The 25,597-nt window shown below is 36.2% G+C and overlaps 1 protein-coding gene across 1 annotated transcript; it reads right to left on the bottom strand.

Moving 5' to 3' along the window:
* Positions 1 to 8,482: 8,482 nt before the first annotated feature.
* On the bottom strand, positions 8,483 to 11,077 carry LOC120073920 (protein NUCLEAR FUSION DEFECTIVE 4-like). The gene has a single exon (XM_039026839.2). It carries the CDS (start codon positions 10,888 to 10,890, stop codon positions 9,178 to 9,180), a length of 1,713 nt encoding a protein of 570 aa, XP_038882767.2. The 5' UTR covers positions 10,891 to 11,077; the 3' UTR covers positions 8,483 to 9,177.
* Positions 11,078 to 25,597: the final 14,520 nt, after the last annotated feature.

Genomic DNA, 25,597 nt, shown 5'->3' with positions numbered 1-25,597 from the left:
TTCAATTATTACAAATTTATAAGTATAAGGACTAAATTATTACATACTAAAGTTTATAAACTAAATTGTTACAAAATTGAAAATATATGGACTAAATCGTTACAAATCAAAGTTTATGAATTAAATTGTTACTTTCATGTAAGTTCAAGGACCAAACATGTTTTTTCACCTTTAATCTCTTTAAATTTTATAAATTATAATTTTTGTTTTAAAATTTTTCCAGTACTTTTATATCATTCTCATTGTTAATAAGGTCAAAATTTATTTATAAAAAAACGATACTAGCTCATTTGTATGTGTAATTTATATACATAATCTACACAATATACTACGATTAGAAAGAAATATTAAAGTCATAAAATATGTCATTGAATCTATATAAAATGTGTTTTAAAATAGTTGAAAAATAAAAGTAATTTTCTATTATAAAGTCATAACAAATGAGACATTTAAAAGACTAGAAGAAGATAAGGTTAGAATGAGTCAACCAATCAATTTGGAATAGATCTTTTTTATAAATTTAAAATAAAATAAAATAATCTTAGAATATATCATCATAAACCATTGAATGCTTTCTATTTTTATAAAACATGTATTTTGAAGCTAAGGGTGAAAGAATCTTTTAGCACTCAAATATTAGATTATCATGGTCTAAGCTATTACTTCAAATGACAAATAAAATGAACTTAATTCAGGAATAACGGTAACTGTTGAAAAATGTTGATTTTGCCCAAAGGACATTTTTGTCTTTTTATATGGTGTCTATTGTTTTAGGGTTTCAGTCTTGGGGCTATTTATATCTGAGTCTGGGTGCTTTGTACTGTGTAACAAAATTAATAAGAATTCTCTATTGTGGTTTTTTCTCCCTAGTCTAGGGTTTTCCACATAAATTCTGTCCTTTCTTTTCTCCCCTTATTTTTCAATATGGTATCAGAGCAAGGGGATGAAACCCTAGGTCCGATAGAAGAAATTCAGTCATTATCCCTAGCAGGTGAGGGACCATCGACAGAAGAGACGAACACCACTATGATATAGACTATCGTTGATCGTTACCTCAAGTCGATTCTCAACCCACAACAGTCAATTGAAAGCCCAGCTGCGCCGCACATACTCCAGCAGACCCAACTCCTTTAGCAGACGTTCGAAGGGCAGTCTGCTAGCCTCACGACCCAACAGCTTCGAGTGGCGCTGACCCAGTTGATCCAGACCCAGATCCAGCCACCGATTGTGTTACCTCTCAATATCGAGTCGTTCAGGCGTTATTTAGGGCAAGCCGACCCGTCCACCAGCGCGGCTCTGACCAATCTGTGTCAAGCTTTAGTGTCGCTCTTAGGCAGTCTGACCCGTCCACCAGCGCAGCTCCGATCCAGTCGACGTCAAGCTTCAATGCTGCTCTTGCCCTACTCAACGCCCTCCAAGTGACGGCTCATCTAGGGCTCCAATCGCGCCCATACAGCCTCCAACCGGACAGCCTCACGCCTAAGCCACCAAGCCTATGGGTAAACTACATCCTTCAGGTCTGAACAGGCAGCAACCTCCTACAACGTATGGATAAACCAGTTATAGAGGTTTAGGACCAATGAGGGTCTCTTTGATTGGATTTCAAAAGTAGATTTCAGCACTTGGGTCGCTTTGTGGGACCACATCCAACCCACTGACAAACCCAAATCCAGATTTGTCTTCTGACCTTCCGTTATATTTGGAAAATCCAGTAACTGCTTCTAATTTACCTACTGCGAATATTTTGTCTAGTTCTGTGGGAAAATTTGCAGGGATAACCATCAAAGAGAAACTAAACGACCAGAATTATTTCTCCTGGTCCCAATCTGTTAAAATGGTCATCGAGGGGTGACATAAGTTTAGATATTTGAGTGGAGAGATACCGAGACCAAACCCTAGGGACCCTCAAGAGCGTATCTGGAAGGAGGAGGACTCCTTCCTCCGTTCAATATTGATAAACAGCATGGAGCCTCAGATCAGAAAGCCCCTGCTCTATTCAACTTCTGCTCGAGATATTTGGGAGGCATTCCATAAATTGTATTAAAAAAGGCAGAACATTTCACGGATTTATACATTGCAGAAACAAGTTCATGAATGTAAGCCAGAGACCATGGACGTGACGCCCTACTTCAATAAATTTTCTCTATTATGGCAAGAGATGGACATGTGTTGTGAAGTTTTCTGGAATTGCCCAGTAGACGGAATCCAGTATTCAAAGATTAAGGAAGCTTATTGTGTTTACAATTTTATGGCTGGCTTAAACTCGAGATTTGACACTGTCCAGAGTCGAATTCTGGGACAAAGACCGATACCGTCTCTTATGGAGGTGTGCTCTGAAGTCCGATTAGAGGAGGATAAGACAAACACTATGAATGGTTCCGTTGTTTCTACTATGGACTTTGCTGCTTTTGGGGTCAGGTCCTTTGGATTTGATAGTGACAAGTAGAACAGAAAATCTCCTCCGATATGTGAGCATTGCAAAAAACCGTGGCACACGAAGGACCAATGCTGGAAACTACGTGGTCGACCCCCAAATGGCAAACATTACCCTCTGAATGACAAATCTAACTCCAGTCGAGCTCTCATAAGTGAAACTATTGATGCTGAATCTCAGGTGACTAATTCCGCTGATTCAGGTACTGTTGGGATTAGCATATTGTCCAATCAAGTACTCCTCAGTCCTTTAGTTTCTTTATTGAGGGAAATGAATCATGGATAATTGACTCAGGAGCGACCGATCACTTAACTAGATCATCTGATCGATTTATCTCTTATTATTCAAGTGTTGGACATGAGAGAATTCGAATTGCAGATGGGTCCTTTGCTCCCGTTGCTGGGAAAGGTCACTTGTCTTTGTTTCAAGGGTTGGTTTTACAGAATGTTTTGCATGTGCCAAAGATTTCTTACAATTTGTTGTTGATGCGTTATTTTATGAGGTGAAAATATGAAATGAAATGCGGTATTGGAAATGTTTTGAGAAACAAGCTTTCTCAGCGGAATCCAAGTATAAACTCCACTGAGTTTCCTGGTAAGTCTAAGGTCGAACTCAGGGACTTGGGAAAACAGTATGCGGTGATAATTTTTCAAAAGACTTTGCGGTAACTGGTAACTCAAATAGTTGTTTGATGTTGTTGTTTGCGGTAATAAAATAAATAAATACGACGGATTTGAGAAAAGTTTGATTATGCGATAGATGCGCTAAGTATACGGAGGAATGGGTTGAGAAGGTCTTTAATTAGCGTTACCTAGGAATGCGTCAAGCTATGCGATCATGCTACACTCATGCAATAGCAAATCATTTTCCAATGCAAATGCGGTGCTCCTAAGTCTAGGACGCATTTGTTGAATGCAAAAGTGTCCATAGAGCTTATTCCTAAGTCTCTACTTTTTTCCTATGCCATGATGCAAGATGCATACAAAGATAAGGTGACAGCACACAATCATATCCTATCTCTAGGATGCATGCGATGCGTTAATAGCAAACAATGCTTATTCTTAAGCTCCTATCTCTTGATTATGCGTTCTAATCTGACTCTCCCGAGCTTAGATTCTAACCTGACTTTTCCAAGCCTAGACCACATTCTTAGACTACCCTCCCGAATATCTCTAATGGACGAATGAAGCATACATAATACAAGATAATCGCATAGAATAAAGATCCTCAGTTATGCTAATTAAATGCTTCTCAACCCATTCGACAAATTTAGCTACTCATGCGTAATAAACAGAGAGTGAACATATATAGAGAAGTAAATTTCATTTCTATAGATGAGTTTGAGTACAAAATAACAATGGAAGATAAGGATAGAGAGTCTGGTAGCAATCCCTTGCTTCCTAAGGCTTTTACACTATCAACTCTATTCTGTTCAAAAGATATTCCTACTTCCGCAGGAGCTGGCCCTCTCTTTGATCTTGAAGCTTCCGGCACTCTCTCAAGTTCACCAGAACGATCTATCAGCACAATCTCGCTTCTCTCGCTTCCGCCTTAAAATAAAAGAAATCTAAGAACAAGGCTAAACTATCTAAGGGAAAATTCTCTAACTCTCCGAACTCGCTGAACCCCTTTTTTTAAGGTTGCCTTCAGTATTTATAGAGCCTTCGGTGTGAAAGGCGGCTTCTCTCTTATGATTGCACAGATGGGATGACTTTAATTCTCTAAATGATGCGCCGAATATTTTTTCACCGAAAAGCTGAGTGTACTTGTTATCGTTAGCGGTTTGTCAACTTAATTCGGATTCGACCGTCATCAGTTTTCTGTCCCATCGTGATTAATTATGCTTTTCACCCAGATGCGCCCACAAAGTTGCGCCGGTTCTATGCGACAATCCTTCTTGAGCAGATGTTTGCGAGCACAAATCACCGCAAAGCCTTGCAGTAATGCTGCATCCGACCATTGATTTCTTGTGATCGCGCTTTCCGCCTTGCATCAACGCATATTCTGCATAAAAATACAAAAATTAACTGTTTCTATGCGATGAACGCATGTGACCGCAATGTTATGAACTTAATGTTTTTTGGACGCAATCTAACATATTTTATCAATGCAAACCTTCATTGTTTAATAACTTAGCACTGTAATAACGTCCATTTCTGTCTGTTATCAGTTGTCTATAAGTAAAATAATCAGAGATTTAAACTGCATAGTTATTTTTTCATCAGATGATGTTTCGTTTTAGGACCTGAGCTCGGGGACGACGATTGGCACTGCTCGGCATGATGGAGGGCTCTATTTCCTTTTCGATGATACTTCCTCTAGGAGTTTATCTAGGACTAGCTTGTTATCGTCTTTTACTGTTTCTGAAAACGATTGTTTATTATGGCACTTTCGACTTGGACATCCAAGCTTTCAATATATGAAGTACTTGTTTCCCCATTTATTTCGTAATGTGAATATTTCTTCTTTATCTTGTGATGTCTGTATTCGTGCGAAACAACCTAAGGTCTCTTTTACTTCTCAATCTTATTAACCTTCCCAACCCTTCCATTTGATACGTAATGATGTTTGGGGTCCGTCTAACGTCACGACTGTGTCTGGTAAACGGTTGTTTGTCATCTTTATTGACGATCACCTGGGTGTTTCCTGGGTGTTTCTGGGTGTTTCTCCTTACTGATAAATCTAAAGTGACATCTGTGTTCCAACAGTTTTACACTACCGTCGAAACTCAGTTTAATGCTAAAATCGTCATTCTTCAAAGTGACAATGGACGGATGTTTGTTAATTAGACCCTTCATGAGTTTTTGACTTCGAAGGATATTGTCCATCAGAATTCTTGTGCTTATACTCATCGACAGAATGGGGTGGCTAAGCGAAAAATCAGCATCTTATTGAGGTGGCTCGATCTCTCATCATTTCTGCGTCCTTACCTTGGCTCGATCTCTCATCATTCCTATGTCTTTACCTTCATATCTATGGGAGGATGTTGTACTTACTGCAGCTCACCTCATCAATCGAATGTCCTCCCGTGTGCTTAAATTCCAAACACCCCTTGAGTGTTTTAAAGAGTCGTTCTCGTCCATAATCACGGTCCTCACCAGAGTAAGTTCGCTCCTCGTGCTCAAAAATGTGTGTTTGTTGGATATCCACTTCATCAATGGGGCTATAAATGTTTCTAGCCTTCCTCCCGGAAGTACTTTGTCACTATAAACGCCACTTTCCTCGAGGATAAACCCTTTTTTCCTGTTAGTCCTCTTCAGGGGGAGACCGTTAGTGAAGAGGCTAACACATCTATATATTTTGTTCCCATAGACTTTCTTCCTGAGTCTATTACTGTTACAAATGACCATGTCCTTCCTACGATATAGGTGCCCTGGATAACCTACTACAGGAAGAATCTTAGAAAGGAAATAGTTCCTCTTGTTGCTCCACCAGAAGTTGTCCAAGATTCAAAACTGGAACCAGCTCAAAGTACCTTTGGGGTGATGTGGTTGAGGGTGATGTGATTAATGTGATGAATTATGATGAAATCGAGATTGGGTAATGAGGTATCAGGTGATACACAGGAAACTGAAAGCTTACAACAGAAGGATGCGCGTGGCTCTCACAACTAGCCTTGTACTAACAATCAGGAAAAAAAACCTAGTGAGTATTATGCTACTCTTGATTTGCCAATTGCCCTACGAAAAGGAACTAGATCGTGTACCAAACATTCTATGCAGAGTTTCTTGTCCTGAAGTAATCTATCTTTGAGGTTCAAGGCCTTTACTACCAACCTGGATACTGTGGTGATACCAAGCAATGTGCAATAGGCCATGGAAGTTCTTGAATGGAGAGTTGCGGTTATGGAAGAAATGAGAGCGCTTGAAACAAATAAAACTTGGGATCTGGATATACTTCCTAAAGGCCATAAAAATGTCGGGTGTAAGTAGGTGTTCACTGTTAAATACAGACCTGATGGGACTCTTGATAGATACAAGGCTAGACTGGTTGCAAAAGGGTTTACTCAAACATATATGGTAGATTACTTAGAAACCTTCTCTCCACTGGCGAAGTTTAACACTATTCAAGTTCTCCTTTTAGTTGCCGTAAATAGAGTCTAGCCCTTATATCAACTGGATGTAAAGAATACGTTCCTGAATGGTGAGTTAGAAGAAAAGGTCTATATGAGCCCACCTCCAGGTTTTGAAGCACGGTTTGATAATCGAGTTTACAAACTAAAGAAGTCTCTATATGGTTTAAAGCAGTCTTCGGGAGCTTGGTTCGATAGATTCGCTACTTTCATTAAGTCCCAAGGGTTTGTCCAAGGGCATTCTGATCATACCTTGTTTACTAAGAGATCGGCATCAAGGAAGGTAGCTGTTCTGATTGTCTATGTTGATGATATCACTTGTCAGGTGACGATACAGGTGAGATTGTCAAGTTAAAACAGATGATGACAGATGAATTTGAGATCAAAGACCTTGGTAGTATGAGGTATTTTCTTGGGGTGGAAGTAGCGAGATCAAAAGAAGAAATATCCGTTTCTCAACGAAAGTATAGTCTAGACTTGTTGAAAGAAACGGGAATGACTGGGTGTAAACATGTAGATATGCTGGTGGAAGTCAATGGAAAGCTGGGAGATTCTGTCGAAGATGTTCCTGTAAACAAGGAAAGATATCAACAACTTGTGGGGAAATTGATTTACTTGTCTCATACAAGACCTGATATATCATATGCTGTCAGTATGGTTAGTCAATTTATGTAGGCTCCTTATGAGAGACACATGGAGGCTGTTACCCAGATTCTGAGGTATTTGAAGTCTACTCTTAGAAAAGGCTTGGTGTTCAGGAAGCATGACAAAAGGTGCATTGAGGCCTACACTGACTCAAATTAGGCAGGTTTTGTCATAGATAGAAAGTACACTTTGGGGTACTATACCTTTGTGTGGGGAAATCTGGTTACCTGACGAAGTAAGAAACAAGGCGTCGTTGCTAGAAGTAGCGCTGAAGCAAAATACAGAGCTATGAGCCTGGAAATATGTGAAGAAATATGGTTGAAAAAGGTTCTGTTTGATCTTCATTAGGATAATCATGGTTCCATGAAACTTTACTGCGATAATAAGGCTGCTATCAATATCGCCAACAATCCTGTGCAACACGACAAAACCAAACATGTGGAGATTGACAGGCACTTCATGAAAGAAAAACTGGACAGTGGCAATATATGTATTCCTTATATTCCTTCAAGTCAACATATTGCTGATGTTCTCACCAAATAATTACCAAGACAGAATTTTGACACCTGTGTTAGCAAGTTGGGTCTTATTGATATCTATGCCCCAACTTGAGGGGAGTGTTGAAAAATGTTTTTTTGTCTTAAGGGCATTTTTGTCTTTTTACATGGTGTCTACTGTTCTAGGGTTTCAGTCTTGGGACTATTTATATCTGAGTCTGGGTGCTTTGTACTGTGTAACAAAATTAATAAGAATTCTCTATCGTGGTTTTTTCTCCTTGTTCTAAGGTATTCCACCTAAATCTTGTCTTCTCTCTTTTCCTCTTATTTTCCAATAGTAAGATACATAGATTCTTACAATTGATTGTTTGGTAAATTGAACTTCAAACTTAGAAAAAGTAACTTAGTATTATTTGGTAAATTGATGTATGTTTTAAAAGTGATTTAAACCAAACATGTTATTACTATCAATATTTAAATATGGAAATTTATTTGAAAATTTTTAGAGCACAAAAGATTTATTAAACATAACTTAGGCTAAATTTGTAATTTAACCTTTTCTTTTCAATATCATGATTGATTAAAATTGGAAATACTAAAAATTCTGGCCCTCCATCAAATGGTAAGGATTCCTATGCCTGCATGTTCATTAAAGAAGTCACAAGAACTGGGAAGAAGATTGCTTGCTCAAATGAGACAAAGTCTTTTAAAGAGTCCATAACTTTGCAAGAGGGAAGCAAGACAAGAACAACTCATTCACACACATTCTTTTCCAAAAGCAGATAAGAAAACCAGCCAATATAAAGGTGACTTTTTTGCAATTAAGCAACTTAATTAGTTCAATGTTGTGGTTGTATAAAGATGATTTCCAAAGGTACATAGACTTACAAAAAGGAACTTCAGGTAACCTATTACCAAGCCAATCCAAGCCAGATAAGGCCACTAATTACCATCTAAAAGATCGATGTTTCGATTCCTACCCTCACAATTTTTGGAGCCCCCCCAAAAAATGGGACAAATATCCTATTCTGAAATATTCTTGATGGCTTTATCCTCTTTCATAAATACTTTTAGCTTTCTTCTTTAACTGACTGATAAGCAAAAGAGGAAAGCTTCTGATAGAACTAAGATGAACAATCTCCATATTGAACAAAAGTAAACACTAAACACCTGTTCCATAAGTTGTGGCTTCTGAGCAAATGGCAATTCACCATTCCTGATCCTCTGAGCACAAGCCGCGCGACAAGTTCAGTTTCGTATTTGGATCGTATCAACAGTGTTAATACCACTAAGAAAAATACCCTAAATGAAGATCTTACCCTCCATCTTTGCCACAACAAAAGACAACATTTTACCCTTCACAAAGCTTACAATACTAGAACAACTTTCCATCTTTTCACATTCCTGGCTCCGGCTGTAATTTCTTCTTTATCAGAAGTTGGAACAGAAGAAAAATAACAAGATCGCGGAGTGTGTTGAACAAAGCGTTACACAGAAGAAGCAAGCCTATAGCAGGAATACTAACTTAATCATTCTGCTTCCTTTCTTTCCTCTCTAAACTTCTTATAGATATCACCCTTGTAGAATTTCCAAGTTCGAAGGACCAAAATGAATGAAACAACACAACCGAACACGGTTGCAGCAGAGATTATAAGGAAAGCTAATCTGTAACAATGGACGCCGACACAGGCTAAGTCTCTACCAGCAACACTTTTAAGACCAATGGCTGCCATTTGCTTTCTAGCCTCTTGGTCGTATAAATAGCCAGCTACTTTCACATTGAAAATGTATGAGCCAACTGGGCTAGCAATGCCGCTTATGCTATACAAAGTTGCATAGTATTTCAAGCCAAATAATTCAGAAACAATGGCGAAAATCAACGGCCATTGTGCACCAAAGCAAAATCCAATGATCACTGAAGCAAAATAAAGGGAGGTTGGGACTCCAAAGGAAATTAGAAGATGACCAACACAAGAGAGAAGAAGCACAAGAGTGAGGAACAAAGGGCGAGAGAAGTTATACTTCGTCCATAAGAATTCAGAAGCATAACCCGAAAATGCTCGACCGAGAAAGCCCCATATACTCACTAGAGAAGTGAAAGTAGAAATGGTATGGGTTGAGTAGCCAAGGGAGCTGCCTATTTGACCCAAGTTGTCCATTGCAGTCAAAGTCCCACCAGCCCCACAAATTGTAGCAACAAACAGAATCAACATATCTACACTGAAGATTGCTTGCAAAATGGTGTAGTCCTCTCCCCTTTCCGGCGGTCTGAAAACATTTTCAAAGCAAGAACTTGAAGAATTTGAAGGTCTAGGCAATGGTAATTCAGCTGGAGATGGGTCTGGTGGAACTGGAAGCCAAGAAGTTAAATCCACACCTTGCAATTTCCTCTTCCTAATGCTGAATTCTTCTCTTATAACAACAACAAGGGGAAGAAAAAGAAAGGCTAGGAGAACAAACGCACAACCCAAATACTGAATTCTAGTAAACATGAGTTCATTTTGAATAATAATCAAAATCATGAGGAAGCCAGCAAGACCAAGGGAAATGTAGAGCATAGAATAGAAATTTTTTAGATCATTGGATTTGAATATTGGGTTCACTTCCACTACTCTAACAATCCGAAGAAGCAGGAAGGATACAGCAGTAGGCAACCAAGCAATAAGCAAGATAAAATCCTTAGAATCATCCCCATAAAAAGCATGGTAAATCTGAGTCAAAATTGCCCCACTTAACCCAACAAACCCTTTCAATAAACCCAATATATTACCTCGATTCTGAGGGAAATTCTTCACAGAAGGGATCAAAGCCCCTGTATTAGCAAAGGTTTGAGAATTGGCACCTAGGCATATAAACAAACACATGGCGGACAATTTGGGTTTGGGGATTCGGTGAGTGACAGAAAGCCAAATCATGAAACACCCAAAGAAATTCATCACCCCACCGATGAAGAGAACAACCCAAGGCGGAGTAATTTCAGTGATGAGGCCGGAAAAGACTCCGACATTGGAACCCAGATCCTTAAAGAAGCCGATAAGGTTGAGAGTGGTCTGATCGTAATTCAAGGAGGATTTGATGTCGGCGGAGTAAAGTGCGAACATGTAGGTGCCGCCGGAAACGGACATGATGAGTAAAGACGCGAAGACGGTGAACCATCGGCCCAGTAGAACTTGGACGACGAAATTCGTCATCGGTGATAGTCTTCTTCGTCCAGTTCTGATGCTGAATCTTGCGCTTTTCATAATTGCAGGGCATGGAATTGAAGATCTTATAGAGAAATGGGAGATGTGATTATGGGAGATATTTTGCTAAGTTGCAATTGAAGTTGGACTTTGGAGTGGAAGTTTGTGTTCACATGGTGCAAATTGGAAAGCGAACGGAAGGGAAAACGAAAACCATATCTTCTTCCTCTTACTTTGTCTTTCGTTTTTTCTGTTTTTTTGGTCAAATTTTAAATAACTTAAAAAATAACAGTTTCGTTAAATATTTAAATATCTTATAAAGTTGGTGGGTCAAACACTCCTTTTATTAATAAAGGTCAAATATGTTTGAAAATTTTCAATTTTTTTATCTATTAAATTTATATTTATTAGATTTTTTAAAATAAAATATTAAGGTTAGAGTTTTCTAACACTAACATATTTTGAGTTATGCTCATTTTGCCATATTTTATTGGAGTTCAATTTTTCAATTTTGTATATAGGAAAAGATTAGTCTTTCTTTATAACAATCTTTTGTCAGATTCTACTAACTTGTGATAGCAATCTTGAGAGAAAAGATGAAATTTCTAATTTGGATAGTTGGTAAAGAGTTTAAAATTTTAATTAAATAGACTCTCATGATGTAACATAAGAATACTTTTTCAATAGTTATACATCACATCAAATTGTTTAATTATAATTTCTCAAATCATGGAGAAAGATAAATAATTTATCTAACCATAATTTATACCACCTAAAAAATTGGGTACAAAAGAGAAAGTGTAAAAGTATTTTGAATTTTTCCCTAAAGTAAGTTAGAACTATAAAGATTATTTAAGTGAATCTTATTAAATCATATAAACTAATTTTATAGTCTAATTTAATTTGGTATCGGAGAATCTTGATTTGATTTTTTTTAAAAAAAACGTAGTAGGAGAATATTTGATTTGAAAATAATTTTAATCACATGCAAACATCATCAAAAAAAGAGATCAATTAAAACCATAATCAGAGATTAAAATCACATCAATCTTCTAACTAATTTTTCTCATATTGAAATTTTATTAAACCGATTTCTACTCATGTCTAAAGCATTTTTATTGAATACTAACAAAGAAGAAAGGAATCAAGAAATTAGAAGTCGAAAAAAGGAAGGAAAAAAAAATCAAATCCTTTGGGAGAAAGTTCATAGTTAATCGATGAAAAAGATGAATAATGCAAAATTAGAAAGCAAATCGTAGCTGTAATTCAGGCGGAAGAATGAAGCTGCAGATGATCACACACAATCCGTGCTATTAGATGATTCTGTTGTTCTAATATCATCAGAGGATCGACAAAAGTACCAGACGACTGATCTTCATCAATTCCATTTTTTATTTCATTTGCCGTTTCTGGATACTCGATTCTAATATCATCACGGTCTTCGATTTTTAATTCCATCAGTTTCCGTGAATTCTCCGATACAATTTCCGGTAGATCACTGAAGGATTTGTTCTCGATTGCCGGAACTTCATCTCCGCCGTATGAAATTCCGGCTGCTCGCTGCAGTTTTTTGAAAAGAAACTCATCTTCTTCCTCAAGAAACCTGTCGTCGTCTTCTTCTTTCTCAAAAACTAATCGGACGACATAGTAACAATCTCCTGGAAAATATAATTCACAAACGCGATTACCGGTAAGTTCTTCGTCGTTGTCGCTCTGTTCATCTTCGAAAGTTTCTTCATCATAATCATCGTTCTCGTAATCTTCGTAAGTTTCTTCTCCATCGTCGCTGTAGAAATCGCTTTCTAATTCTCCTTCTTCTTGCTGCGAATCTTCATCAGATAATTCATTCACTGGACCAAAAGCTAATTTGACGAGATAATCATGGTTATCTTGGGAAAAGTATATTTCGAAAACACGTTCGCCGTGTTCGTTCTCTTGGCCGCCGAGGACTTCGCCATCGACTTCAGGCGAACAATAAAGATCTTGTTGCTTCTCGGAAGTGGCGTCGGAAGGCTGATTATCAGCCAGGATATGTCCATAACGCAAACACATTGGCGGTAATTTGGAATTCTCTCTTCGCCTTCTGATCGCACCAGCAAGAAACTTCTCGCCGTCGTCAAGATCGGCCGAGTGTACGGCATCGTAGGGCTCCACTCGAGGCATCACGCTACGGTCTGCCATGGATTCAGCGTTATCTTTCTTCCTCTGTGCTTCAAACTGATGATTATGGGGATTCATATATTTATACTAGAATTTATCCACAACTGCCCTCAAATTCCGAAAAGATATTTTTTAAAAAAAAGTTTAAAATAACATTTTAGTCCTAAATCCATGTGATTTTAATATATCTTAATTTTAATATTTATAATTAATTTTTATTAAATAATAACAATAATTTTCATTCAATAAAAATACAATATATAGATATGTTTCTAAAATTTTAGAAATGTTAAAAGATAATAAAAAGTTTTTGAAAAAAAGTCATCTATAAACTAATATGAGGGACTAAATTTATGATGCTTAGACAAACAAAAACTAAAATTAAGATTTACTAAAAAGTAGGTTTAAATACTTCTTTGGTCCTCAAACTTTAGGTTTTGGTTCATTTTGGTCCATGTACTATCAAAATATTCATTTTGATCACTGTATTTTGTAAAAATAACCATTTTAGTCCTTTAATTTTCATTTTTGTTTCATTTCTAGGGATTAAAATGGTCACTTTTTAAAAGTTTAAAAAAGTTGATATTATATTTGGGCTAAAGTCTAATTGAACTAAAAAAAATAAGCTTAATTTGACCCAAATGTCAAATAAGACCCAAATCCAATTGGTTGGGCCCAAGAGTCAGGTTAGATGTCTAAAAACCCCATAGGGTCTGGACCCGCCCTGAACGGGGTGGGGAATCCCCGAATACACGAGGAATGAAAAAAAAAATCGTTTGCAATTCGGGGTCGGGGACGAAAAATATATTCCTGGACCCCGGCCCCACCCCAACCCCACCCTACCCCGACTTTTGTATATAAGTTATAAATTTATAATATATATATATATATATATATATATTGTAGACTTTGTTAGAATAATTATGGAGATTTTAATTATTTTAGTTTAAGACTTTTAATTCCTTGGATGTTGTAATATTAAGATATGATGTTCTAATTGTTGAATTTTAATTTATAAAAATTATGAGAATTTAGCATTTTTATTATATCTTTTTAAATTGAGTGTATCTTATTGTTTTTATTACCAAAATTGATAATATTTTATTTAAATGAAAGTTGTATTGGATATGTTTAAGGAATTGTTAAAAATATATATTTAATTGAAATAAAAATATTGTTAGAAAAAAATGATGGTGAGGAAATCCGGGGGGACGGGGAATGGAATAGGGGCGGTGTCACATGCCGCTCCGAGCCCGTCTCCTGAGCCCGAGGAGAGGCGTGAGGGACTGTAGATACCACCCTTTTGTGATACCTACTACCCATCTAAACCTCAACTCTCAGTATATTTTAAGTCAAGGAAATAAACAACAACTAATTGATTAAGCTCATTTTATTACAACAGTGAAATGTTTATATAATTCCAAGACTTCAACTACAAAGTTTACATCAACAACTCTAAAACCCAGAAGTGTGACTGTGCCTGTGGCAGACCTTGACCTTAGCAGCACCTTGGAACTTATCACCTTTCGCTACCTGGGAAGGAAAACATAGAAGAAAAGAATGAGCTTCACAAAGCTCAGTGAGTAGTAAGCAATTTCTAGAGTCTATTTCAACTCATAAATAACAAGCATATCATATATACGAGGTTAATACTCAAGCCTCAGCCTTGAATGAGTCTGATCTCAAACTCTACCTACACACGGTAGATAGTTAGCTGATACCGATCATAAATGCTTACTCTCTTGTGTTTCCTTTGTTTCCTGTATCTTCTATGTCCTCTATGTATACATAACTCCCCGCTTATGGGCTCAGAAGCTAGGCCTACTGGCTCTCTGACCATCTCATATGAGGTTCCTCCCACAGGCTCAGGAGCTAAACCTCTCGGTCCCCTGACCATCCCGTGAGGTTCCACTCGGGGCTCAAGAACTAGGTCTATTGACGCCCTAACCATCCCGATCACATAATCTCACTCTCATGTTAATTACTCATTCATAACATAAGCATATATATAAACTCTCTAATATATGCTTAAGACTTAAAGGAAATTAACCACTCACCTTGGTCGGGTAGGAACCTTCCTCTTAGAAGTTCCTTGGTTTCCTCGGGCTCCCTTTTGAATTCTAAAATCCAGATTCAACTCAAAGCTCAGATTACTCATAGTTCTAAGCCTTATTCCGAGATACTTTCTTCTATAAACAGGCTTTAAAATGTCTTAGAAAGTTTACCTTAAAATATTAGCTCAGAACTCCTCGTGGTTTGGCCGGAATCATCAAAACATCAAGATTGGCCATTCTGTATTTTCCTCACTCTCCAGTCCGATTCCTTAGAGTTTTGTCACACTCCGCCCCAGACCACCTTCTTAGCCTAGAGAAAGGCGTGATTGCAGCAGTTACGAACTCTTGGGCTGACACTTACTACCTAATAACTCTTGCGGAATAACTCTGATACCAATTATAATTCATATGCAACGGGACGTCTTTAGACCCATAATTTATTAACTTAGAAACATAATATGTTTAGAGTCATTACAACACTAGATTTACAAGTCCCAAAACCCACAAACCCTAGTCCCTATATGAACAATAGTAACATGTGTACAATATTAACAGTAACCACCTAGCAAACGATTACAAGTCTTTTGGTCCTTTAGTGGCAGAGCAGATGCAGAGCTATCTTCAGAGGATTTGACCGCTACCTGTGGGGGAAAAAACAAAACATTTGAAAACAGGGTGAGCTTACGCCCAGTGAGTGACCGAGAAAACATAGTAAATTCTCATGCATGATTTCAGTAATGAGTTTTTAACTGAAACATAAACTTTTACAGTACTTGTACTGCAACATAAACATTTTCCAAGCGTAAAACATATAAAGTTGCTTTAATCATAAAAGAATAAAATCATTTCTCAATCCAACATACCCTACTGTGGGTAAAACAATCCCAACACCAACTACTAGTCCAGAGAGAATCTTTTTGCTTAATCTCTGACTCTATTCACCTGAGGCCACACTAAGTACACTCACACATTAGGTACTTCTGCTCAGATACCTTCTCAATGTCCTTCAGTATCAAGCTATTAGGATACCTTTTCAAACGTCCTTCAGTATCCCGTTGGCTTGGTACCTTCTCAAACGTCCTTCAGTACTAATAGATGCCTTCTCAAATGTCCTTCAGTATCTAGTTAGGTAGATACCTTCTCAAATGTCCTTCGGTATCACATTTTAGTAAAACTAGTCATAAACGACTTTTCTCTTTAAAGCATGTAAAGTATAACACACATAAAACATGACTTTAAAGATGCTAACGCATGCTGGATCAAATCAACACAAATAAATAGTTTTTCAACAATTTCTCACACATGCATGCGTTCAAAACATAATTCACAACTTGCTTGGAAATCACTTCATAAAACTAGTAGGCATGAGAATATTCTTGAAAACATGCTTTCTATAATACGTTGTAATCAAAAAGTTTAAGCAAAATATTTTAGTCAAAACATGTTAGCCACTCACCTTGATTTCTTAGGAGCTTTTTACTCTAGTGGCTCCTTGGGCTCATTTTCACCCCTAAAATCCATATTCAATTTACAGCTTAGATTACTCATTGTTCTGAATCTTATTTTGAAATACTTCCTTCTACAAACTTATTATAAAATGTCTCATGAAGCTTAACCTAAAATTTTAGCTCATAACTTCTTGTGGTTTTGCCGGAATCACAGAATCTTCAAGACTGGCCCAAACTGATCCGACAGTTTGACCCTTCTGCATTCTTTTCAATCTAGCCCGGTACCTTTAAGTTTTTCCCTTCGGCAGCCCACTCTGAAAAATAGACTTCCAGAGCTTTCCGATGGCTTTGGAATCACTCCAAACACACGAGTATATTGGGAGATCTCCTCGTCCAAAATTGATGCATTCTTCTCAATCCTCACTGCTCTCCCTCACTTTTACGTAATTGCTGATTTTTTTATTTGAAAATGAAGTTCCAAAGGCTCTATTTATAGGCGTCCAAATTTTCCCTAGTTTTGACACCACCTACTTGGCTACATGGCCAAGTGTTTACCTCTCCCCTTATCAACGCAAGCTTGCATTATCTTGGCCCAAAGTGTCTTCTTCATATGCGTCCACCACAATTCCTTAGCCCTTAAGAATTTCTCCCAAGAAGACACATGGTTTGGTTGACGTTTGCCCTTGTGACCTCGCCCTCCGTATGTGTTTAACTTAGGGTTCTCAACGCATAATCCACAATAACGCAGCCAAATTCAACGCATAGGTGCTTGCCCGGCCGTTCGATGCATAGGCGAGGCCCTTCGACGTTTGCGTGGGTGAGGCGTTCGAAAACAGCACCGGACGAGGCGTTGCTGCACGCACAGGCTGTTCTCGCTCTCCACTCTCGCTCTCTCCTACTTTCTCGCTGGTCTCGCTCTCTCCACTCTCGCTCTCTCCCACTTTCTCGCTCAAAATCTCCCTGCCTCCAACTTTCTCGCTCAAAATCTCTCTCTCTCTACTCTCGCTCTCTCCCACTTTCTCGCTAGTCTTGCTCTCTCCAATCTCGCTCTCTCCCATTTTCTCTCCCAAGATCTCATTCTCTCCAATCTTGCTCTCTCCCATTTTCTCTCCAATCTTGCTAATCTTGTTGTTAGTTACTGTGAACCTTGTTTGTCTCCGTATAACTTTTACACGTTTGCCCACCATTTTGTGCCACTTTTATACGAATTTTCCAGATTTTTCCCAAATAATTTTCCATATTTTTTCTCAGTTCTTCAATCCTTTCTTCAACCATAACGAATTTCACATAAATTCCATATTTTTCTTTTCAAATTTCCATCCTTTTCTTCACCATTGCTTACTAACTTTCTCATCAACCTACTTATTATACAAATTTCATTACAATTTTACCAATTAAAGCTCAACTTAAATTATTCAAGGAAAATCTACTTAATACTTAGAAATTTCCTTCCCTTTAACATAGGATTTAACTTTCACTTAGTTAATTCCTTTTATCACTTGCTTGAGTAAGGAAAATAGAAATCTGGGTTTCATAAGTTTCTTCTCCGGCAGCCCTACCTTGAAAACTAGACTCTCAGAGCTTTCAGGTGGTTTTGGAATCACTCAAAACGCACGAGTATTCTGGGAGAACTACTCGTCCCAAGTTGATGCTACTTCCAGACTCCACTGTCCGACAACATCTCCTCCTCTTGGAACTTCATGATCAACGCATGGTCTTGCTACTAACGCATGCCCTTTATGATCAATGCATGTTCTCCTCCAAATCTACCTTCTAATACTCTTCCTTACGTCCTTTGAAGAGAATTTGGCTTATGAATTGAAGAAATACCTTGTGGTGGTATTTATAGACCAAAGGATATAATCCTTCTTATCTTTACTAAGCCTTAATGCAAGACACCTCCTACTTTGGAGTGTTTACACCATGCTTTGCCACCACCTTCTTCCTTGCCATTCACTTACTCTTATGCCACTCACCTGCTTGAGTTGTCTTCCTCATGCTTAATACTCTCTTTGTATGAAACTCTATTCATCTAGCTCCTATTAACTCAAGCTCAACCTTCTCTCGGTATAGCCATTTTTCCGGATGAGCTCATCAGCCTTGCGTAACGTAATCCTTAGTACCGCTCCATCGTTTAGTCCATCGTGTAGCTCTTGCAATTCATCGTACAACACGATCGTATAATGAATCTCTCGTTGTCGCTTAACAACCAGCCCTCTCGCTATTGCCAATCGTCTAGTGCCTGCGTCCCATCGCATAGCTCAATCGTTTATCAATCTCTTGCTCTCAACGATCTCTTTCTCAACGATCTCGCACACAGCCTATTGCATAGCTCCTGCGCCTATCGTTTAGCTCCATCGCTAGCGCTGACGCCTTATCGTCTAACACATCTGCCTATCGTGTAACGCATCTACTTATCGTGTAGCACTCATCGTCTAGAGTTCACACCTATCGTGCAACACCCATCATATAGTGCTTCATCTATTGTGTAGTGCTCACGCTCATCGTGTAGTGCCATTATGTAGCGCTTGCATCTATCGCTCAGCGTTTGCGCATCGTCTAGCGCTATCGTATAGTGCTATCGTCTAGCGCTATCATCCAGCTTATCGTCATCGTGTAGTGCCATCGCCTATTGTGTAGCTTTATCGTCTAGCACATCACTTCACATCGTTTAGCGTCGTCTGTAGCTACACGATCGTCTAGCGCATCGCTTAGCACCCGCACATAGCTATACGATCGTCCACCTAGCGCCTCATGCTCATTATCTCATTCTCTTCCCTCTCGCTCACACAACCTCAACACATGAACAACTCTCGACAATGCCTCTTGCCAATGTTTCAGCCAACATGCATCCAACCTCACAAATGCATGGTTGACCTCTGCTTCAATGCTTAATCCCTTTTAAGCCTCTACTAACTCAGCCTCATCTCGTGTGTTAATGTTTCCTAACACCAATGCAAGGTTTCTTTTGACTTTACACATAGCCAAATTTTCATTATTTAAGGCTTATCTCAAAGCCACTCAAAGAAAATCTCTTCAACACTTAGAAATTTCCTTCTCTTTAATATAGGATTTAACTTTTACTTAGTTAATTCCTTTGATTACCTGCTTAGGAAAATTGAGATCCGGGTTTTACAGAAGGGGACGGGGACGGCTTCCCGGTCCCTGCCTCACCCTGTGGACATCTCTATTCATGGACCAATCAAGACCAATCAAGCTCAAGCTCACTGTCGTAACGTGATTAGTCACCTATTTTTAAAAGAAAAAAATTTGGTCTACTTAACCGAAGTTAGGTTCAAGGGTCGTTGAGCGTAGGGAAGGTATTAGCACCCTACAACACCCATTTGAAAACATCTCATTTTTGCTCCAATTTATCTTATAAAAAATGGTCCTTATTTGTAAAAAAAAATGTTTATTAAAAAATTATTAATGAAATTAAATAAAAATACGACTAATAGATAGTTTCCAAGTAGAGGCATTGCCTTATGGTCAACTTAAGTACTTCAGCTTAGACAGAACTTATTGCATATAGTTAATTTTATTTAAAATTCATTGTCAAACTTTGTATTATTTTTTAAATATAATTTAGAAGATGAACATTTCATTAACACCTAAATGTCAAAATAAATGTAAACAATGTCTCACTAAATCTCACTCCAACTTTAAATAATAAAGTAGGGTTAACACTTTTTGAGTGGACAAACGTTGTAACGACCCAACCTTTCGAGTACTCTGACAAGGGTCGTTACAACTAATTACACATTTAAAACCCATATATTTTGACATAAAAATTAATTATAATAATAAGGATAGTTTTTCCAAAATAAACAAGAAAATAAATAAACTTTTATTCGGGCCCCCTAAAATAATATTCATAAAGAAAACATTCAAAACATTAAAATTTGTTGTCTCACATTAAATTTTAGTTTCCAAACATTCAAATGACAAAAACATAGACTGAGGGGAAGCGATTTCTCTTGGCTCTATCACGGGTCTCGTCTGTCACTCGCTAACCTATTCCTGTACATAAAGGAAGAAATGATGAATATAACAATATCCATTAAGTGACCCACTACTAGGTCCATCAAGTGAACTATTAGACTTGTTGGGAATGTCCTAGAACTCGCAGTTCATGTTAAACATCCTATTTATCAATAATAATAAGTTGTTGATTTTGCATTCTATTATGAAAATCCAATAAACATATTCATACTATAGTCTGAATACTTTAACATTATGTGGTGTCATAAGCAGGATCAAGTTAACAGTATATAGCCTAAATGGTCTAATAAGTATATGGATAAAATTGAGTATCTCATCCTGGTAACACTATTGGATGCGGTCCACTCTGTAGTTATTACAAGGAGTTGTAAAGTGCTACAAATGATGTGATCCACAGATCGTTCGTGTTGAAACATGTGAGTAGGGGCATCATATGAAATGAGTTTGCATATAGATTGGACCACGAAAATAGTCACTTTTCTTTATAACGATCGTTTACTGTTAAAACTGACTATTTCATTTATTAAGTAGCCTAGATTAACTCGATCTTAATCCTGAGCTAGCTATGAACTCCTATTTGTTCAGGATTATCCTTTGATCTACAAATGGTGAGAATAGTCCAACAGCAATGCTCAATAAGCCTCCCATTTTGGGGATAAGACTGGATGAATGCTGGGGACATAGCTCTGTAAGATTGAATTCACTCCTACCCGATTTAGGGTTAGCAGATAGGTTGTTCTCTTAAGTACGATTCCAGGTCTTGAACAATCGGGGTCCCGCCTTCTTATGATAAAGAAAAGACTTAATTCATAGGTATTTGAATCAAAATTATTCATTAGAGGGCCAGTGGGAACTTAAGGCACAAGATGTATTCACAAGGGTAAAACAGTTATCTTGACCCAACTATGATTACGAACAACTTGTGAAAGATCGACTTACTGATTATGGTTATATCAAGTGGACATAATATATCTACAGTGAGGGGATTTCAACTATGAGTTATCGTGGAGTGACCCATTAGTTAAAGAATGATGGTTAATTCGCTAATGAGTTTAGCCGATTAATCTCGGATCATTGGAGCCCATGATCTGTAGGTCCGCAAGGTCCCCCTACTAGCTCGTAAATGGATAAGTTTTAGAGTAGCTTAATAAGTTAATTTGAAACGTTCAAATTAGAATTAAATGGAATAGGAGAATTTATATTTAAATATGATTTAAATATATGAAGATGGATTTGTGTAAAAATTAATTTAATATTTGATATTAAATTAATTAGAATTATTTAAATGTTTTTTGTTAATTTTATTAGAAAATTAATTTATAAGTTTTAGAGTAGCTTAATAAGTTAATTTGAAACGTTCAAATTAGAATTAAATGGAATAGGAGAATTTATATTTAAATATGATTTAAATATATGAAGATGGATTTATGTAAAAATTAATTTAATATTTGATATTAAATTAATTAGAATTATTTAAATGATTATTTAAATGTTTTTTGTTAATTTTATTAGAAAATTAATTTATAAGTTTTAGAGTAGCTTAATAAGTTAATTTGAAACGTTCAAATTAGAATTAAATGGAATAGGAGAATTTATATTTAAATATGATTTAAATATATGAAGATGGATTTGTGTAAAAATTAATTTAATAGTTGATATTAAATTAATTAGAATTATTTAAATGATTATTTAAATGTTTTTTGTTAATTTTATTAGAAAATTAATTTATGAAATTAATTTTATAAAATTAATAATATTTTCAGTTTTAAAATTAAATTGGATTTTGAAATCTTTTTTTATCAAAATAGAAAAGTTGGAAAATACACAAAATGGGAAAATCGGTTTTTCCATTAGTCATCTTCAACTTGCTCACACAAACACTACTTACCTTGACATCAATTACTCCAAGCATGAGTTGCATCTTATGCAATGATCTTATTTGCATGTTCACCTGCAATAAGTAAAGAAGATTGGAGTGGAATTGAGGCATGCATTCAAAGAAATTTTAGAGAAAATTTCGGGTTGAAGAAAAAGTTCTTCAAGTAGACTGGTGCAGTGAGCTTCTCCTTGTTTTCCGTAAGTTTTCTTGAGTCCCACAACTCGTTCTAAAGCTCTAAGAGGATAGTGGGAAAGATCTTGAGGTGGTTCACAATGAGTTTTAGAGAAGACAACTACTGAGGATCAAGATCTTAAAGAGTTCTACAAAGGTATGACTACAAACCCTCTTATATTAGATGAGCATGCTTTAGATTCTGCCAAAATTAATGAATTAGAATGTTTATTGATCCTTGTTGCTTCCGCTGTATGTTGATACACTCTTACACCTATCGGACTATGGAATATTACGCATCGTAGGCATAGGCATGAGCATAAGGGGCGAACTCGAAGGCAGGCTTTCGTAAGTAGTGACCCCGGAGGGCACAGTCACAAGCATAAGTAGTGATCCCAAGAGGACATTGTAACATAGGTGTAAGTTGTGAACTCGAAGGCTCATGTCATACGAAGTGTGTAGCCCGATAAGAAAGCTAACAGCGATGGTCAATCCAACATAGTCGTAAGCATACAGGCATAGTCTCAATTCATGCTTAAAAGATTTCTAAATCCATTCTTGATGGGCATTTAATATATATATATATATATATATATATATATATATATATATATATATATATATTGCTTAAAAGATTTCTAAATCCATTCTTGATGGGCATTTAATATATATATATATATATATATTAAATGCACATATGTATATATATACATAATCCTTTTATTTCATCACATCAATCTCAAATATTTTCATCTCAACTCACCTTTATTTAATTTTCTTCAAAAAAAAAATTTAAATCCATCAACTTAAATTTTTTTTTTTAAAAAAAAAAATCTAAATTTTAAACCTCCCTAATAATTATCCACTTTTCTTAAATTAAACTCCATATTCCCAAATCATTTTAATTAAAAAAAAAAAAAAAAAAAACTCAATCCAAATTAGACTTCTAAATCTTTTATCAAAACTAAAATTTTGAATCTTTCAAATTCTCAAAGTCCTCAATTAACAAAATGCATAACAAATATACCTAAATCAGTTAAGCTTTCAAATTATCTTAGTTTTGGCTCCAAAACAAAAATTAAGGGAGATAAAATCAAATAATTTCAAAATAATTAATTCAAGCCTCTAATAAATTAAATTCAATTTAATCAATAAAATTTTTTTAAATTATTTCAATTTAATCCTAATTTTCAAAAATTAAAGGGAAATTAAAATTCAATAATTTTAGATAATTAACTTCAATTTTTTACTAAAATTCGGGATGTTACAAACGTCCATTAATTTATTATCATGTCGACGTTGGAATTTTTCAATTAGAAAAATATTTACCTCAAGGATTTGAGATATTTGACAATCTCAACTCCGTCATAGGATTAACATGATAGTTAAAGAAATGTTTCATGTGGATCAAAACACATTTTAGAAATAAAATATGAATCGATCCTTATGAGTGGTATAAATCCTTCAAAAGAAGATTAAAATTTATTTTGTAAACCAAAGTGAAAATCCAATTGGAGCTTCATTTAGAAATTTCAAATTTGAATGAAATCGAAATTCATTTGAAAATTTTGAATTAAAACCAATTTAAAAATCATTTATGAAAGATTCAAATTGAGGTTGCTTCTAGAAATTCCAAATTGAAATGATTTAAAATCATTAAAATCAAATTGAATTTTATTTAGGGAATTCAAATTAAAAAAATTAAAATATTTGAAAATTAAACTTGAATGGAATTGAAATTCAATTGACAAATGTAAATTAAAACCGAGTTAAAATTCATTTATGAAAATATCAAATTAAAGTTGAAATCGAGATGTTTTAGAAACTCATTATTGAAATGATTCCAAAATTCATTTTAGACAAACTGAAGAGCTAGAAACCAAACTGATATTGAAATTCCTTTTTAGAACTCCAAATTCAAGATTAAATTGAAATTTGAAAAAATTATCGAAGCTAATTAGAAAATTTCAAATTAAATCCAAATAAGTTTTATTTTGGAAATTCTAAATTAGGATTTATTTGTAAAACTAATTGAAACTAAATTGAACTCCAATTGTGACAAAAATTGATTGATTTTTTTTTTTTAAAATAAAACCAAGTTGAAAACATTTAGAAAAATTGAAACAAATTGATGAAAAATTTCAAATTGATATCAAATTGGATTTCAAAATCCATTTAAAGAATGAAGGTTTTGGAGAATAAAAAAAGAAAGAAACTAAAATGATAAAAGAAATTAAAAATGGGACCCACCATACTTTAACTTTGTTTCTCTCATCTTTCTTCCTCCATAATTTTTCTTCTTTTTTCTTCTTCCACCATTCCTCTTCCTTTTTCTCATCTCTTTCTTTCATTCTTATCTTTGCAAATGGGTTGTAGCTTTGGGTTTGTCGGAATCTAGCTCCCACGCCATTTGTCACGGTCATGCTTGTCCACGGCCTGTTGCCCATAGCCGCATGTCTGATCCAACCCCTTGTTATCATGTTTTCATGTCATGTATTGTATTAGTTTAGTTAGTTTGCTTTCTTTGTATTTTTGTTGTAAGTGACAACTCGCCCTTTTGTATATGCAAGGGTGTCAGTTGGCTTTTTGTTCAGAATGCACTATATGGGGATAAGACTAATCATCACTTCCTCATACCCGGAGTAGTACTCTATAAAGTCGTTGTTGTTGCTCATTGTTTTTTAGTCTACTGCAATCTTTCTTTCTTTACTTACATTCTCAAACATGCTTACGAAAGCTTTTTTCTCCAAACCCGTTTTCTAAAACCGTTTTCTCTAAAACAGGGGTGGAGGTTGCGAGAGGCACTCGGTGTGCCATCGTCGGTTCGTGTTCGGGTTGGCTGACTTGTTCGTGAGCGAGAACAAGTGCCGCACAATTGCTAAGAGAAGCTCTCAAAAGGGCGATTGTGACAGTTGGTATCAGAGCCAAGTCAGCTCATAGAGGGAAAGATCAACAATCATGTCGGCGACAAAGAACTTGAATAAGTCCCATGTGGACAGGCTGGTAGAGATGGAAGAGAAAATGTTCTACCTGAGAGAAGTCCCGGATAGTAT

Source organism: Benincasa hispida, chromosome 3, assembly GCF_027475165.1.
Source record: "Benincasa hispida cultivar pf3 chromosome 3, pf3_genome.v1.1, whole genome shotgun sequence".
NCBI classification, from domain to species: domain Eukaryota; kingdom Viridiplantae; phylum Streptophyta; class Magnoliopsida; order Cucurbitales; family Cucurbitaceae; genus Benincasa; species Benincasa hispida.
Note: the sequence above shows the minus strand (reverse complement) of the source record. Positions and strands in the feature narration are given on the sequence as shown.